General features: G+C 42.6%; 1 protein-coding gene across 1 annotated transcript in view; it reads left to right on the top strand.

The window, feature by feature from the left end:
* Positions 1-18,469, top strand: part of pcnx1 (pecanex 1) — a 43,985-nt gene that overhangs the window by 7,472 nt on the left and 18,044 nt on the right. Inside the window, 12 exon segments of the mRNA XM_032501114.1 lie at positions 317-382; positions 485-2,209; positions 4,602-4,731; positions 6,735-6,928; positions 8,699-8,792; positions 11,438-11,495; positions 12,038-12,270; positions 13,529-13,682; positions 13,867-13,899; positions 15,403-15,574; positions 17,979-18,089; positions 18,291-18,382. Coding sequence (XP_032357005.1) covers positions 317-382; positions 485-2,209; positions 4,602-4,731; positions 6,735-6,928; positions 8,699-8,792; positions 11,438-11,495; positions 12,038-12,270; positions 13,529-13,682; positions 13,867-13,899; positions 15,403-15,574; positions 17,979-18,089; positions 18,291-18,382 — 3,062 coding nt within the window.

Below are 18,469 nucleotides of genomic sequence, written 5' to 3'. Positions count from 1 at the left end.
CTGTCCGTCACAAACTCCCAGGAAGTACCGCCAACTAAGACTTGCAGGATTTGAGGAACAAAGTTACATCTTTGTTAAAAAGTTATCTTGCACAGCCATCAGGGCATTCGAGGAATCTATTCAGAAGAGCTCACAATATTTGGTTGTTTCAGTTATACTTTAAGAAGTAGGGATTCTGAGATGAAGGCAGGGGTATCTATTTCTTCACCCTCTGTAGACGGCAGTTATGTGTCGGTGCCCAGGTTTAGTGGTTGTGAATGTATCAATAATTGATTAAACATGTCCTCTCTTAATTGCGTTCTTCTTATCTTCGCAGGAGATGTGGGAAAGACTTCAGATGACATCAGTTTGACTCTTGTCGAGAGCTGCAGCCACGATCATGGTAAACATACATGGCATTGATTCGTTCGACATGTTTTCTCATTTTCCTGGCTGTTACATGTCAAAGCCGCCTTTGATGTTTCTTCTCTTTGTGTCCATTAAGATCTGCTATCAGACGCAAAGATGTACTGCCTTGTTCCGAATGACTCCTTCGCGTCCTTGCAGCCGTCGACATCCTTGTGTCCTTCCGAACTATCCAGGGAGACCGCTGATCTCTGTACATCTGCTGCTTATCACTTCGGCCTGTCACACTCCTCCTGTGACACAGAGGTGACCTCTCACGCATCCATGCAATCTCAGACCTATAGGAAGGAGCTCCGTTCCAGGGGCCTGCCTCGGACCTCTAGCTCGGCGGGTTCCGCTTTCCCTGACCCGTGTCTGCCGGACTTTGCCCTGTACCCTCCGCCCAGGAGAGGTGGCCTTGACCCTGTGTGCGAGCTGGAGACTGCCAGACCACACAGGCCAGGGATGTGTGTCAGAGAGGGGGCCAAGCGGCTGTACCAGCAGGACCAAGCTGTGCCCTCCACCTCGGGAATAGAGTGTTATAGACACAAAGAACCACGCAGGGTAGCTCGCTCTGCCTCCAGGGAGGCAGGGGAGGGTAGCTCGGGACTGTACCAAGTGGACGTAGGTGGTGGTGGGAAAGGCTGCAGCGGAGGAGGAAAGTCCCAGGGAGGGGAGCGCAGTGCTGATAGCCTGAGGAGCTTGAGTACTCGCAGCAGTGGCTCCACTGAGAGCTACTGCAGCGGCACAGACAGGGACACCAACAGCACCGTCAGCAGCTTTCACAGTGAACAGACGAGTTCCACACACGTGGAGAGTCTGCTCTCACTTTCAGGGGATGAGCGTGTACGGGACAGAGGAGACGCCGTATCTGCGCCCGTAGATGGCAGGACTTCTAGCCTCGGCAGTGTTAGCTCCCGAGGTCTCAGTAACCTCCCCTCCAGGGAGGCCAATAAAAACCCTCATGCCAATGAGCTGACTGCTAAACAACCTGCTGACACACCGTCCTCTGCCACCCAAGAGCTGGTAGAACCTGGCAGGTGCCAGGAAGAGCCTGGCGTCAGGACCAGTGCTGACGGCTCAACGGGGGTAGCTGTCAGCGGGCAGGAGCAGGTGGAAGAGGATAGTCAACCAAAGTCAGCCAACATTGTTCAGAGGACTTCCTCCCTGTCAACACAGCGCAGTGGGCGCCGGCGGACTGGCAAAAAAAGGGCAAGCAGCTTTGACGCCAGCCGCCACCGGGACTACATGTCTTTGCGCGGCATGGCCAAGCCTTGTAGCGCTGTGTTTACTGGTGGTGGAGAGGAGGACTCCAGCGATCAGAGTGAACTCAGTTGTGCCTCCAGTCTTCACTCCACCCACCACCTAAGCACAGACAGCTCATCTAGCACCACTTCCCGCTCCTGCCACTCACCAGAGGGCTGCTACAGGGCCCTGAAAGCCAAGCACACTGCAGCCAGTGCAGCCTCTTCCACAGTCAAAGCGGCTGCAGGATCAGAGGCAGGAGTGCGCACCGAAGGAAAGCGGCGCAGCTCCCGCCGTACCCCCAGCACAGGCAGTGCCAAAACACACGCCAGAGTGTTGAGTTTGGACAGTGGTACGGCTGCCTGCCTTAATGATCCCAGCCGCCTAGGAGCTCCAGCTGGGCCCCGGCCCCTTACCACCTCCAAGTCAGACCTGGAAGCCAAAGAAGGGGAAGTCCTGGATGCGGCGTCCCTGCTAGGTCGGGCCTCCCAGCTTGAGTCAGTGACGCGGTCCAGAAACAGTCTGCCCAATCAGGCAGCTTTCACTGAGCCTCAGGATGCCACTGCTGCTTCCCTGCGGGGTATGTACCACACACGGCGCTCTGACATACTGTACACATGCATTCGGTCTGGTTTACCACTAGTGTTTGATGACAAGTTTTATGTTGTCTCTGAAATGCATCACAAGAAATGTTACTTTACCTTATTCACATTTACCAGGGCTGAGTAATCCACATGCACTCTATTTTGTGAATTATCAGCAGAACTGTATTATAATGAAATGGTCCCAGACAATATATAGGCAATATTATTCAGTCTGTTAGTTATTTTAGCTTGCTTTGCAGATTTTGATTTAGGTGGTAACAGAATGATGCAGATGTAACTGAATGAAGCTTGTGTATTGAACTATATACTAGTGTATACTTTACTAGAATCCATATATCATGCTCACTTTGCTGGACAGCTGCTTTCTGGCCTATTAGCAGGAGCATAAGGAAAGAACTGACGAAATTGAGTTTGAGTGTTCTGGGTGTAGTCCCTCCAGACATTAGGCTTGGTTCATTGTGCGTGTGTGTGTGCGTGCGTGCGTGTGTGTGTGCGTGCGCGTGCGCTGCGCGGCTGCATACAAGATCTTGTCTGCCTTGCTCATTCAGTGTAACCATGGCAAGTTTCCATGGAGTGACAATTCTGACCCAAACATAGTGCTTCTTGTGTAGATCTCTATTAGCATGACAGCTGTGTGTGTGTGTGTGTGTGTGTGTGTGTGTGTGTGGTGTGTGTGTGTGTGTGTGTGTGTTGTGTGGTGTGTGTGTGTGTGTGTGGTGTGTGGTGTGTGTGTGGTGTGTGTGTGTGTGTGTGTGTGTGTGTGTGTGTGTGTGTGTGTGTGTGTGTGTGGTGTGTGGTGCGCGCGCGTGCGTTGCTGCTGAGGTCAGACAAACAGCAGCTCTTATTAGTATCATACATACCGTGTCCCATAGGCACTCCCTTGGTTCTTGTTCTTTGGCTTCTGTGTGTTGTGGACATTTTTCATGATGTGGCCATTGATTGTTATGTAGCTTTCTATAGTGTGCACTTCCTGGGATATACAATGCGAGAGGCAGGACATGCCTGGGCATGTCAACCCAAAGGTTTCAGAAGAAGTGTTTGATTCCTGCTGCCTGGATTTGTATTAAGGCGTCAGGGTCCCAGTCAGTTCCATATAGGGGCATTCATTGGTAGTAGAAACTAGCATACCATTGCTTTTTTTTTGTTACTTCTTAACTTTCTTTGACTGGACTTGAATTTTGTCAGTGTTGGTTATTTTTGTGAATTTCCTGGACCGGAAACATGTGTATGCCACTCCTCATGCCTCTTGGTATTGTTATGCTGAAGAGTTCATTTATTGCAGCCAGCCAAAGTATATGTTCAGTGACTAAATAGTGCATTCTTTCTCATGTAAATGAAAAATGAAATGTTTAAATACATTCAATCCCAGTCATATGTGCTAGTGTTACACTGTGTTTTAGCATGTCACAGATGGACCTTTAAATGGTTTTATTAAAATAATAAAATCGTTAGTTATTAGTTATTCTACCTTTCCATTCCACTAGCTCTCCAACAGGTTGCCCTAAGGTAATGTCATTAAAGCAAGACTCTGTAACTTTTGCTCAACCCTAGCCACTGTGGCCACAATTGGCCACAAAATGAAGCATAACAGAAGCAGAAGTAGAGAAGAGTCATAAAATGATACAGCTAAAGCTATTTAAAGCTGGCTAACATTAGCTGCCATGAGCTACTGCTCATACCAGATCAAGTGAAACTGTAGCAGCAAAGCCCCTGTGTGTAATGAAGTGAGCAAGGCTGTGTTTTATTACTTCTGAATTCAACTTTTCATTTGTAAGAGGATGTCATTTCATCTTTCAAAAGTTATTGTCTTGCTATAAAGTCACCGACGTAAGAGGATCTTGGTGAAATGAAGTGTTTCATTATCCTTTTGTTCACCACTTGTGGCCTCAGTGGATGCTGTCCAGCAAAAGCTGCAAGGCTTGCTTTGCGTGCTACATTTCTAATGTGGAAAATGTGTCACTTCAGACATATGTTTCAATCTTGTTCTGAGAATATTTAAGGGTTTATTTGATAGTTAAAGTAGAGACACATACAGGAAATGAGGAAAGGTATGCAGCAAAGGTTCCCAGCTAGAATGTAACCAGAAATGTCACCACTCATTTCTCAACCACGCGGCCACCAGTACCCGTTCCGGTTCGGTCAGTCATGTTGTAGCAGATGTCTTATTTTGAAATGGTTGATCGCATTTTAGAGTGGTCCACAGTTCAAGCGGCCGGTTTTGTGACTATTGTTGCTTTGTTTTTGAAATGTATCTGAAATCCAACGTAACACATGGACTTATCACCTCCCACTAGTCTCCACATAAAGCTTTTAAAAAAAGGAAACGCATCCAATGTGACTGGCCAATGATGTCTCTCACCATGACAGCCCCAGGGAGCGAGGAGACGGTCATATTTCGCCGTGAACGTAGCACGTTTCGTCGGCAGGCTGTGCGGCGGCGACACAACGCAGGGAGTAACCCCACCCCACCCACCTCTCTCATTGGATCTCCTCTCAGGTACGCCGTGCATGGAGCAGGGAATCGTTTCTGTCGTTGTGTTGCCTGGTATGAGCATGTTACCAGGTGGCGCTCTCTTACCTGTCCCACATCAAACACCCCTTTGCGTCTGCTGCAGTGCATGACATCCAGCAAGACGTCATCTATCATTGGATGGGTGTCTCCACTCTGCATGTGATGTCTTTCGTCCTCCTTCCCTCAAGACTTTACTCTTTCCATCCTGTTATCATACGATCTAATGTTTTAAAGAACACATTTAGAGCATCAAAGAATCAGGATCAATGGAGTCCCTACAAACTCAAAGGCACAATGCCACAAGATCTTAACTAATCTACTTGGCAGACACACCGTTGGCTGTCAGAATTGCGCATGATGCGTTCAATAGCATACGCAGACATCCTGCTGTATCGCATTGCTTTGCCCTTTTGAGCTGATGATTTTTGAGATGAAGATGATATTGATCATTTAAAAAAAATCAAAGGTTTAGGTCATTCCCCACAGGAATAGACTGGCTTTTTGTTGTTTTTAATTGTGAGTTTCTAGCTGCTCAACAGTCCAGCTTTTAAGACCTTCTAAACCAGTTTAGGACACAAGATAGTTAAAACAATAGATTTCGAGGGTTTTCTTCCTATAACATCCCTTTTTACTAACTTATAAAGGTGTATGGCCATTATTACTGTTACAACTCTTTTGCGCTCCTAATCAATTTCTTTTAAAATATTTGATATTTTTTAGAATTGTGGACACCTCTGCTGCACCGCAGCATCTTAGTGTAGTGTTAAAGTAGCCGTGTCTCCAGTACCCTTACCAGTCTCTATTGTAAAGTTATGTGGGAGCTTGAAAACTGGAGTCCTTTTTGGACAGAGTTGTGTTTTAATCCTCGCTGTCCAAAAAGGACTGTGACCTGACACGATTGAATACTGTCCTGCGGAATTCTTCATATAAACTGATTGTGCGTGAGTTTGTGGCCTGATCAGAGAAACCATGTCCTAACTGGAAGGTCATAGGTTCTCTCATGGCAACGGCTTGTGTGTGTCCCTTCCTGTCAAATTGGCCAAGCATAAAACCCCTCAGAGCTACAGCATATCAACCAAAACAACTGTCTATAATTGTATGTAAAGTGGCATTTTAAACAGTGTTAGCATTACAAACAGAACACCTAAAGCTGAATGATTGTTCCACTGGTCCCATGCCACGGATGCACGTTAGTACCTGGGGTCTGCATAAGTCTTCAAGTTTTGTTGTACAACTGCCAAAAGCCATTCACCTCTAGCCAAGACTCTTTGTTTTCCTGCATCTTTCTAGCAAGGTCACATTTCTGAAATGCTGAGCCTAGAAAAAATGTTAAGCAAGGAAAACAAATGTGCAGCCTGCCAGGGTTCAATACACTTGCAAAATGCAAAAGCGTTCTGTCTTCCACTGTTCCCTCCACCCTCCCCCTCCCTTCATTTCAGTCACTGTGAATGATCTCCATCCCCAGCTTTATAACTTTTAGAGGTTTAAGAAAAGGCTGGTTCAGTAATGGAGGTCTACCTGCAGTCTGCATGTACAGATAACGTGGAACATTGGGGAAAAGATTGTTGTGATGTCTTCTTGGTCAATTTTAGTCCCTCGTCTGTAGCCTCTAGCCTCTTCTATAGATAACCAAAATGTGTAGATAATCTGAACACAAACTGTTACAAATAATGTGGTGATGATTGGATTAAAGTCACATGATACAAATCAAGTCAAGTCAGTTTTATGTACATATAGCAATATCACAAATTTGCATAAAAAGCAGATGTAAAAGATCCTGTAAAAGATGTAAAACATTTCTTCTCTGGGCCGGTTCAGACTTGGAGTTGGGGGTCCAGCTAGCATCTGCATCAAATCCCCTGAAACCCCTTTTTATTATGAAATGACCTGTCACCCCCCTCCCCCCTGTGTTGATGTTGTATATCAACAGAACCCTTCTGGCCTTCATCACTTCTCATTTCCTCCCCTTCTCCCTTCTCCCCCAACAGTCTTCAGGAGGCTCTCAGCCAGGCCTCCCAGCCTTCTACTTCCCAGGTGAAAAGTCAGCCATCCAGAACCCCGTCCCAGGTGACCGTGCTGAGCGCAAGCGCCTCCCTGCTGGCCAGGAATGGAAGCACACACCTGGAGGGTTCTCAGGACAAGGCCTCAACGGTTGGCGCTACCAGCTTGCAGGACGACTTCGGTAGGGAGCCCGGGGAAGAAAGCCCAGATATTAAGATGGAGGAATTTCTCACGGAGGAGAGTTGGATTGGTAGTTTGTGGCGAGGTGGATCCATATGACGGATTTGTTTTTTCTTTTTGTGTTGCTTGTATTGTTCCCGTTTCTATGCTTTGGTTAGAAAGTTGCCACAGTAGCGTGGATGGTTTGGAATTGCTCGAAGAGAGCTGGTCATAGCAGAGCACTATTATCCACGGTCGGTGGACTGACGCAACGGGTCATAGCTGAGTGCAATTATTCATGCTCCATTTATCACTGTCTGTGATATTGTCTGTATCCAATACTTGACCTCACTTGGACGTTACTCTTTGGTCACATCATTCCTACCCCCCACTGCTGACAACACAGGGTTACAGATTGTTGTTGATACCTATCCGCAAACATTTTCCACTGATATCCTTATCACTTCAATGCTTCCACACAGAAAAAAATGAGATTTGTAAGAGCTGTTTAATGTGCTTCCTCTGAACCGGTGGTAAATGGATTACTGCTCCTACTTATAATTTGACTCAGAGCAGATGACTATTATGAGAAACCTGTCGGTCTGAATATGCGCGCTTCTTATCTTTGAGTATTAATAATTCTTGCTTAACTGCATAGGATTTCACTACTTTGACGGTATCTGAGTTTATATGTGACCCTGATGTCAGACATGGGTTAACACCTATGCACAGTTTCAACAAGGCTTTTAAGAACAGCTGTAGTTCTCTGAGGACGTCTTGAGAAAAAAAATGCATTGCACAAATTTACCTCGGGTCATGTTCTTATCAGATATCCTTGAATACATATACTTTAATCCTAAAGTACATTTCAAAGCTCCAAGAAATTCTTGAAAGTTTTTATTTTTATTTTTATTTTTTTGTAGTTGCACGTTCACATTTAGTTATGAAAAGGGAATATGCCTATATTTTTGTCATTGGCAAAACTGGAGGGCATGAGTGTTTTGAGAGTACGGATGCATCTTTTATTTTTATTTTTGTGATATTATTTGGATTCACAGGGCAATCCCTTTGGGTCATCCTTTCTCTCTTTCTCTTGGCCATATTTATGTATCAACAACTCCCCACCTCATTCCAGCTGAGCCGTCTTTTTCTCATTTCCCCCAAGCATTTTTAATAACCAAACTATTGAAAAAAACAAACGACAACAATCTGCAATCAAGGTTTCAATAACCTGAGCAGGAGCAGCATTACCATGGCAACTCCTTTTTAATATATTCCTCCTGGGCTGTTAGGAATAATTCAGTATTTCAGCAATCTATTTAAGATGGGTTTTGCAGTACCCATACACAATAGCTTGGAAATGAAAAAAAACCTGTAAAATTGAAAGTTGTATTCAAACTGTTTGGGACCGTGTGTAGGATTTGTGGACGTACTTGAAATAAGTCCTTCTGTCAAGGTTTTGTGACGTATGATTGTTGTTGGCTACTAAGTCTATGTCCTGCTTTTCTAAATTGCAATAAAGCCCCACTGAAGCAACAGATGTACAATGGGAACACGCTAACTGCTGTTGAAGGAAATTACGGACTCTTGCTCATAGCCTCTTTGGGAGGAGACACATTCACTCAATGATCCCATTAGCTGAGATGAACACAATAATATTACCAACGTTATCTAATATCCCTGCATGGAAACATGTAGTTTAAGGAAATTATTCCCGCAGACAGTCACGCACTTTGCTTGGGATTTCTATGGAGTGACTTTGCTTCTCTCTCTTGTTGTTGTTGTGTTCCAGGAAAGATCACGCCCTCCTTGTACGAGGCTGGCGGCTGTGACATGTCCCTGGTCAATTTTGAACCCGCAACCAGACGAGCCTCCAATAACATATGGTTAGTGGCAAACTGATATTTCATCTCATGTGTTAAGTGGGATTTCAGATGATGGCCTTGTTTTTTTCTCACAATAGATCTGTCTCTGTAAAATTAATGTAATCTAACTTCTATATTCTTTTTGAAAGATTATTTTTTGGGGCATTTTTGGCCTTTATTTTTGACAGGACAGATAAAGACATGAAAGGGGAGAGAGAGATGGGGGGGGGGAGGACATGCAGCAAAGGGCCGCAGGTCGGAGTCAACCCCGGGCCCGCTGCGTTGAGGAGTAAACCTCCATATATGGGCGCCTGCTCTACCAAGTGAGCTATCTGGGTGCACTTCTATATTGTTCTTGACTGGGAGCGGATTATTTACATGTCAATAATTTACTGATATGTGTCATTTTGTGACCTTGTCAATTATACACAGTGTTGGGCAAGTTACTTTTAAAAACTAATGAGTTACTGTTACTAGTTACTTCTTCCAAAAAGTAACTTAATTAGTTACTCAGTTACACATTATAAAAATAACTAGTTACTTCAGAAAGTAACTAATGTGTTACTTTCATGTAAATGTTTAAATGCTCAAATGTGACCACACCTCCACCCCTCTTTAATAGAACTTAAAATACATGTGCATGTTCAATTATTTATGATAAATCTGAATATTATAATGACATGGACACTAAATGCAATACATTATTAACAGAAACAATGTACACACATTTAAACTCTAAACTTGCTGTGGGACAAAGTGAGACAAATAACACCATAGATGTTTTGGTACTTTGGATATTTATCGCTCCTCCTTTGGCCTCACCATACCTGTCTCTCGTTGACTGACTCCTTGTGTTGTTCGTGATGTGTCCGATTTATTTCAATTTCAAATTTTATTTATAGTATCAATTCATAACAAGAGTTATCTCGAGACACTTTACAGATAGAGTAGGTCTAGATTACATTATGCATGCTGATGAACACCCGCCCAACTCTACCTCTGATTGGCTTACCATGAAATTTTACTCAACCTCAGCCAATCGGCATTTATGCGCTTGTCTCGTGCACGGCCTCTAACCAAGGAAGAAAAAAAGTCTTTGCCTCTCGGCTCAGAGATCTGGTCGGTCTGAAGGAAAAAAACAGCTTCAGTTATAATAACGCGCCACATTTTTTTAGCAGTTATTAAGATGGGAAGAGTAATCAATTAGATTACTCGTTACTGAAAAAGTATTGCCGTTAGTAACGCCGTTATTAATAACGCTGTTATTCCTACCACTAGTTCTACATAGTTGTTGCAGAAGCACACCCGAGGGGCTGTTTTACAAAACCAAGATTAAGTCCGGATTTCCCAATTATCCTGGCTCGATTTAGCCTTGCCTCGTTTCAAAATTTTTGGGGGAATTCTATGAATCGATTTAGAATCGGTAGAGCTTGAATCGATTCGTCAATGTGAGTCTAATTTTTTTATTTCTTTTTGCACACCCTAAATTACCATGGGGATTTACTCTGTACAGCTAAGATTTGTTAATCCTGGAGCCTTTTCTGTTCACTCAGCAGTGGGTTTACCTTACTGTTATCAGCCTGCATTGAAATACAACAGGTGCATGTTGCTGTTCAAATAAGTACTGTTCTATTGCTGGATGAAGACTGCTGTTCATGTCAGGCGTCTGGTGAATATGTTATGACAGTTGTTGTGATAATTAGAAAAGGCTGATAAAGTTGCCAAATGTGTTAAGGGCAATATATAAAGTGCTATTCATGTGCATTTTCTATAGTGGACCAATGCACCTTAAATTATTTTAGTTGATTACATTTTTTTGTATCCTTAACAAATAAAGGATTCAATAAATTGACATTCTTAGCACACAGTTTGGGTTGTCCAGTAAGCTGGGACTGTAATTTGGGAGGATTGTACGATTTATAAAAACCTATCCTAATTGTACAATCCTCCTTAATTATAGTCTTAGTTCACTATGTAGTATAGTCTCTTGTACATTTATGCAACATCAGGGAGAGGACACCCCAATGGTTTTTGACCTTATATTGTGCTGGGAGGAAATAACATTCATGTTTTACAGTGCGCATTATATTTATCACTTAATTATCTTTATAGTTTCTAGATTTTAGAGTCCAATTTCTTCAGTGTCTTTATTTTCTATGTCCATATATACTAGGCAGCAAAGCATATAATATGTAGAAGGAAGGAAACTCATCCTCTATAAAAAATAAAACGCTAGAAAAAGCATGGCAGGTAATAGCGGACCGACTAGTCTAAATATATCCTACATTTACAAACTACTGCTCTTAACCGAAACCATTCAATGAGCCACTTGTCATTTGCAAAAACAGTTCTTTACATGAACAGCGAGCAGTGGAAGTTAATATTACTTCTTTTATCACATTTTCTCCAGTCATCTACCTGATCTTTTTTCTGGAGTTCGGTGTTGCATATCTTGCAATTCCTTGTGCAGCCACTTCTCCACTGGCTGCATTGGTGTGTGACATGGCTTTGAAAAAAACAACAACCCATAACCCTACAAAAGCAAAGCAAAACGCCTATTGGCTATTTAGTTTAAGGTCACCAGAAAATAAATCATGGTTTAATACAATGAGTGCAGCAGATGCTTTTCTCTCATCAGTGTGCTCATTTTATCTAATGCCCTGCAGGGACACTGACTCCCACCTCTCCAGTTCTACCTCAGTTCGCTTCTACCCTCATGACCTGGTGAGTATCCAACGTGTTGTTTTCTTTTTCCTCTGCGTGTCTGTTTTGCACATTTCTGCATATTGTTTTTGGCAATCATGATTGTCAGTTTGAACAGTGTTCTTGCTGCCCTCTCCCTTTTCTTGCCCTTTCTTGTCACCTCAGACCAGAGACACTGGCTACCAGTTGAATCCTAAACCAATTTAGAAATTTCTCTATTGGTTTTCAAAACCCTTTACAGCCTGTATTACATGACAAAGAAAAGTGTTTTTGATTACCCGTTGATGGCTTTTGAACCCTTTTTGGAACAAGAATCCAGATGGCTGGGGGTGGGTGGGTGGGTGGTGGTGGTGGTAGTATAGTCTTTTTTCCTGTGTAACAGCCAAATTCAAACACTCTTACTGGCACTAATCAAAAATCATTTCACAACATTTTATCGACTCTTAACTAACTCTTAGCATTCACGATCTTTTCATAAATCTGTTTGCCGCTCTTATTTAAGTTCACATTTGTGAATATTTTGAGTTGTATCATCGGCCAAAAATTGACTCACCGTGGGACAGATCTCCCTCCCTCAGATCCGTCTGAACCGTCTGCTGACGATGGACCCAGAGCTGCTGGAGCAGCAGGACGGAGATCTGAGCCCAGAGCTCCAGGATGCTCCGCTGGGACACGAGGACCCCACAGCCACCGCTGCTGCCGGCAAGGCCCGGCAGTACTACCGCTTGTGGCTTCTGCCCTTCCTGTGGGTCGGCCTGCACTTTGACCGGCTCACCCTGTTGGCACTGTTTGACAGGTGAGACAGCCCAGACATTTGTCATTAGTTTTAGCTAAATAGGCATAAGGTGGGTTTAGGCTTAGGTGCCACCAAGTGACATAGGGAGTTTGTCAAACTTCATTGCCCAGGAATATGTGTTGCAATGTACAGTGGATTGCATAAAGATTGCTAAAGTTGATTAAAAAGAGGAATAAAAAAACATCTTTTGGAAATTGATCTTAATGCCTTCATTCAAAAAGATTAGGAAAATCCAACCTTTTAAGGACACCAATTTTCTTTGTGAATGAATAATGTATCGTAAATAAATAACGACATACCCTTCACCATACCTAAGAAAGGCATGGTGTTATTTTAGTTATCTTAATAGCAGGTTTGATTTGCATTGAGAGATGATCTTATGGAAAGTTCCCTATGCCTATCTCTAGGGTATGTGAGATGTGGGGGGTTATTTTAATTCCAAAGGCCAAGGGAACTTTATCAGGATGCATAGTATCCTGGATCCATGAAATTACTGGCTTTTAAAAATAAAAATGTGCCCCCTGTATTTTAAGGAAGAACATTTATTTATATACAATAAATCAGTCATTCACAAAGAAAATTGGTGTCCTTAAAAGGTTGGATTATCCTTTTTTTAATTAATTAATTATCAAGTTCCAAAAGATGTATTTTTATTCCTCTTTTTAATCGACTTTCGCATGGGTGTGTAAACTTATGCAAGCCACTGTATATTGTATATAAGTTCCACTTTCCGACTGTTAAAAAACAAGAGAAACAGGGGTACCCCTAGAGCAGCCAACTCCAAACAGATTAACCAACACTACTACAACTACACACTGCTTTACTCACAAAGTTGAACAGGCTCTTTTAATGTCACATTTCTCTGCAGGCTGTTCCATGTAAAGGTGAATTGGATATTCTTTTATATTTTCCTCAGCCTACACTTTAAAAACATGGAGTGTATCAACAGAAATCCTTCTTGAGATTGTACAGATCTTCTTTATGTTAATTTTGGACATTATCTGTATCACTTTGAAGCCTGCAGCTCGTTCACAATGCGGCTGTAAGGCTCCTCACAGTCTGGCACCAAGGGAAAAAAAACATCTACTAGTGAAACATAGCTAGTTTATGTCCCTCTTCAGCCCCTATTCTGGCCTCAAGCCCCTCCAAAGTACAGATTTGTGTAATGGAGCATGTTTTGTTGTCAACTCCTCTGGAACAGTTTGCCCATGATCTGTCGGATGCCCTCGTGAGCTGACGTTTTTCCATTGCGTTCCAGGAACCGTGAGGTTTTAGAGAACGTGCTGGCCGTAGTGCTAGCTGTCCTGGTGGCCTTCCTGGGTTCAGTGATGCTGGTCCACGGCTTCTTCACTGACATATGGGTCTTTCAGTTCTGCCTCGTCATTGCAAGTTGTCAGTATTCCTTACTGAAGGTGAGTACTTGAGTTTACAGCACAGCATTGCAAGACTTGACCTGAAAAAGTGAAACAAAGAACCATTGTTACAAAACTGAATTAATGCTAGCTATTTCTAATAAAGTAGCAACGCGTGTTTTCATTGAGTGTAAAAATACTCAACATCATTGGAGAATTCACCTGTGTCTTTGTTCATTGGCAGAGTGTTCAGCCAGACTCCTCTTCCCCTCGACATGTAAGTAGAACTCTCTCTTGGGGTCACATTTTGGGGAGGTTTGGGCTGAGGTTTGCTCTGAGTGATGATCATTGCATTCCTGGGTAGCCCACACAGTGCACAAGCAAAGTTAAGGAGTGAAAAGAAGAAAAAAAAACATCAGACTGAGACAAATAGAGAATCAATTTCCTTCCATCTATAAAATGACCTATAGTTAGTATTCAGTATTTTTTTTCTTTCTGTTTGTGTTGTGGTTCTAGAAAATGATGTTGCATTTCCCCCGTGAGTCAGTGTGTTCCTCCCTCCCTTTGCATCAGTAGCCTGCTCTGAAACGGCGTCTTTTATTTAGCAGCTCCGCAGCTATCGGCTGCAGGCACGAGCTTTAAATAGCTGGCCAGAGTTTAGTCTCACTCTTTGTCTGTATCTCCCTTTCTGTCCCTCTCTTTCCTCCTCTTCCCCTCGTGTCTTCCCCTCCTCCTTCCCCTCATCTCACCTCTAGGTATTCTTTCCTCCCGTTTCCATGACATTGTTGACACATTTTAAGCGAACCTGGTCTAGTTTATCTGATTGTTGGTGCGTAAAACGGACAGGACTCCCTTCAGTGAAAAAGCAGGACAGCTCGTGGCCTCTTGGGTGTAAACCTGCACACTGACACACAGACGTACATCTCCCTCTCTTGTGAAACCATACACTCAATGCTATTTCTGTTTATACCTTTGTCCCTGTCCCCGAGGCTCACATGACACTGACACAGCAGACTGAATTCTTTCTTGTGAGAACGATTATTTCATTGAGCTTTTTATCAGTGAGGGTTATTTGTTGCATACTTTTATCCACAGTGTACCACGAGGGCATACATTTTTAGTATTGTAGGGCATGGTGGGAACTGACCTAATTTTGGCAGTTTCATGCGCCAAAAATAAGAAGAGAGCCATTTGGAATTAGGGCTGCATGATATGAGGAGAATCTCTCATTGCGATTATTTTGACAGATGTTGCGATATGATTCATGATATTGGAGGGAATGATCATTTTTCCATCATTATTCTCATTTGCATTGAAAAATATTTAAAACAAATTATATGATTATAATGTGATCTATGCGAGGATCAGATTTTTTTCCTCTTTAGTCTGTAGGATAGGATTTGTAGACTGGGACGTCTCTGTAGCACCACAATACACCACAATGTTTCCTTCAGAATGGTTTGACACATATACATTTGGCTTTTAACAAATATTTCCCCCTCCCATTGTGATTTGGAAATTAGACTTAGACTTCTCTTTATTGATCCTTTTGGGATGACTCCCACAAGGAAATTGAAAATTGCACTAGTCCATGTTGGGATTTCAATGCTGTACTAGACTGTACTTAAAGAAACATTATTTTTAGTTCGGTATTTCACACTTTCTTATTTTTTATTATTATTATTTAAAATGTACAAGGCTGCATGTTCTGAATACTGAGCTGTACTGGACCATCTCTTTGAAATGAACCATTTGTATCATTATAACCACGTCTCTGCAGGGCCATAATCGTATCATAGCATACAGCCGGCCTGTCTACTTCTGCCTGTGCTGTGGCCTCATTTGGCTGCTCCACTACGGCAGCCTGAGGACCACTTCATCCCGCTTCACCCTCTATGGAGTCGCACCCACCAGCTCCCTGGTCCTCGCCTCTGCCAGGGACCTTGTCATCGGTAAGTGCACAGCCCTGTGGCATTCACATGCACAGGGATACCATTGTTAACAACGCCCTTCAATAGTATGGCCTTTTTCAAAACAAAGTGCTCAACAGAAAATTCAAACATGCCAAACAATAAAACAACAAAAATGATCAGGAAAGTGCCCAGATATTAAAAGTGCCACAAAAGAGAAAGATCACTTAATGCAAACCAAAAAAAAGCTATTTTATAAAAAACAGGTCGAGATTGCTGGCAGAGTTTTAGGGGTAGGTACATATGGGCACACAAGCTCACAAATGTAGCTAGAAGAGAGTAAAATCTTTAAAATAACTTCTAAAAAAAAAAGAAAGCCAATGCAAAATGGCTGAAATGGTACAGACTGGTTTTGCCGCTCAGGCAGCAGAACAGAGAATTGCAGAAGTCAGTTCTGGAAAAGAAGAAAAAAAGATCAAAAATTATCAGACCTTTTTCTTTTAAACAATATAAAGTAGCTGGAGTACCTTACTAACATGGCCATCAGGATTATAATCAAAGAAGCTTCTATATTTCTGCCACTAGGCTTAATGGAAGGCACCAGTTCATTTATATATATTTCATATCATAGTTTAAACATCATATGTTGGCTGTATATTTTCACATCCTTATCACTACACAGAAGGTAGGAGATGACTCTAAAAACGCACAGAAATGATACATGAGAGAATCCACTGCTGCACTTTAATTGTTTACCCAACATAAAACACAAACCGACAAATCGAGCTGGATTAAGATTAGACCCGCAGCCACCAACATGGTGGGAAGGTGCAATATCTACGTATATGAGCCACAATCTCTACTAAAAGCAATGTTTATTTGTTTAGAGATTATTGGCACAACCTCTCATCAAACAACAATCAGTATTAATTGCTGCAGTTGCCCTGGAGACATGCCACCGTGCACCAATATGAATCAGTAATATCTGTAGCTCACAGTCAAAGATGCAGAACAAGGAACACAAAGTATCTGTCATGTGCATTTGATGTCGAGGCTATGATGATGACTTTGACATTTTTGGCAGTAGTGGCCTAAACTAACTACTTTATATTAAAGGTCCCATGACATGGTGCTCTTTGGATCCTTTTATATAGACCTTAGTGGTCCCCTAATACTGTATCTGAAGTCTCTTTTATATAGACCTTAGTGGTCCCCTAATACTGTATCTGAAGTCTCTTTTAATAAGACCTTAGTGGTCCCCTAATACTGTATCTGAAGTCTCTTTTATATAGACCTTAGTGGTCCCCTAATACTGTATCTGAAGTCTCTTTATATAGACCTTAGTGGTCCCTAATACTGTATCTGAAGTCTCTTTTATATAGACCTTAGTGGTCTCCTAATACTGTATCTGAAGTCTCTTTTATATAGACCTAGTGGTCCCCTAATACTGTATCTGAAGTCTCTTTTATATAGGCCTTAGTGGTCCCCTAATACTGTATCTGAAGTCTCTTTTATATAGACCTTAGTGGTCCCCTAATACTGTATCTGAAGTCTCTTTTATATAGACCTTAGTGGCCCCTAATACTGTATCTGAAGTCTCTTTATATAGACCTTAGTGGTCCCTATACTGTATCGAAGTCTCTTTATAAGACGTAGTGGTCCCCTATACTGTTCTGAAGTCTCTTTTAATAGACCTTAGTGGTCCTAATACTGTATCTGAAGTCTTTTAATAGACCTTAGTGTCCCTAATACGTATCTGAACTCTTTATATAGACCTTAGTGGCCCCTAATACGTACTGAAGCTCTTTATATAGCCTTAGGGTCCCTAATACTGTATCTGAAGTCTCTTTATTAGACCTTAGTGGTCCCCTATACTGTATCTGAAGTCTCTTTTATATAGACTTAGTGGTCCCCTAATACTTGATCTGAAGGGGAGGGTGGGGAATGCATATTAATGTTAAAAAACCTCATAAAGTGAAATTGTCATGCCATGGGACCTTTTAATGGAAGTCCGTTACATTCAAACCATCGCCAAATGAGTTTATACAAAGCTAATTAAGACTATCAGCTCCACAGAACTCTCTCTGTATTTCTCAGTATGACTAAAATGACCCGTTTCAGTTGCATAAAAATTACAATATAATTAACTCTTCTGAAGAGAGCGTCATGTTTTTTTTTTTTTCTTTAATTCGCTATGTCCTCTTTGAATTGACGGGATAAACGCTACTTGTAACTACGTGGAGAAGGGGTGGGGGATGGTGCGTGACCACCAAAGGCTTGTATCATGTGGCTGCGCCGACAGTGTTGTTGTCATTACTTAGACTTTCTCATGGGGGCTAAAGAAACTACGCACTATAGCTTTAAGATGAATGTACAAACTAATCAGGTGTGTGTGTGTGTGTGTGTGTCTGTGTCTGTGTGTGTCTGTGTATGTCTCTCCCTGTAGTCTTCACCCTGTGTTTTCCCATCATCTTCTTTGTGGGACTTCTTCCGCAAGTCAACACATTCGTCATGTACATCTTTGAGCAGCTGGACATTCATGTGTTCGGGGGCAATGGTGAGTGACTTGTAGATGCACACATTCTCTGCAGGGGTGACTTTGCCCTCTACAGAATGAGACGACAGGCACTCACACACTCTTGCCTTTGTATATTATGATATAAGAGGCCAAAGTGCTGATTTGCATTCTGTCTGGCCTGCTTGCCTGTCGGACTTGCGTGGTCTTTATTGCTGACATCCTTCTCTGTGCTCTCTGCAGCCTCCACAAGCCTTCTGTCAGCGCTGTACAGCATCCTGCGCAGCATCATCACCGTCGCTCTGCTTTATGGCTTCTGCTACGGAGCTCTGAAGGTGAGAGCACAGCCAACTGGACATGGAAATCTAATCTAGCTGCAATATATATAATTCACTGAATTTCATCAAACTGTAATCAAAAAA

This window comes from Etheostoma spectabile, chromosome 20, assembly GCF_008692095.1.
Source record: "Etheostoma spectabile isolate EspeVRDwgs_2016 chromosome 20, UIUC_Espe_1.0, whole genome shotgun sequence".
Taxonomy (NCBI): domain Eukaryota; kingdom Metazoa; phylum Chordata; class Actinopteri; order Perciformes; family Percidae; genus Etheostoma; species Etheostoma spectabile.
This window is presented reverse-complemented; position numbering and strand designations above follow the sequence as displayed.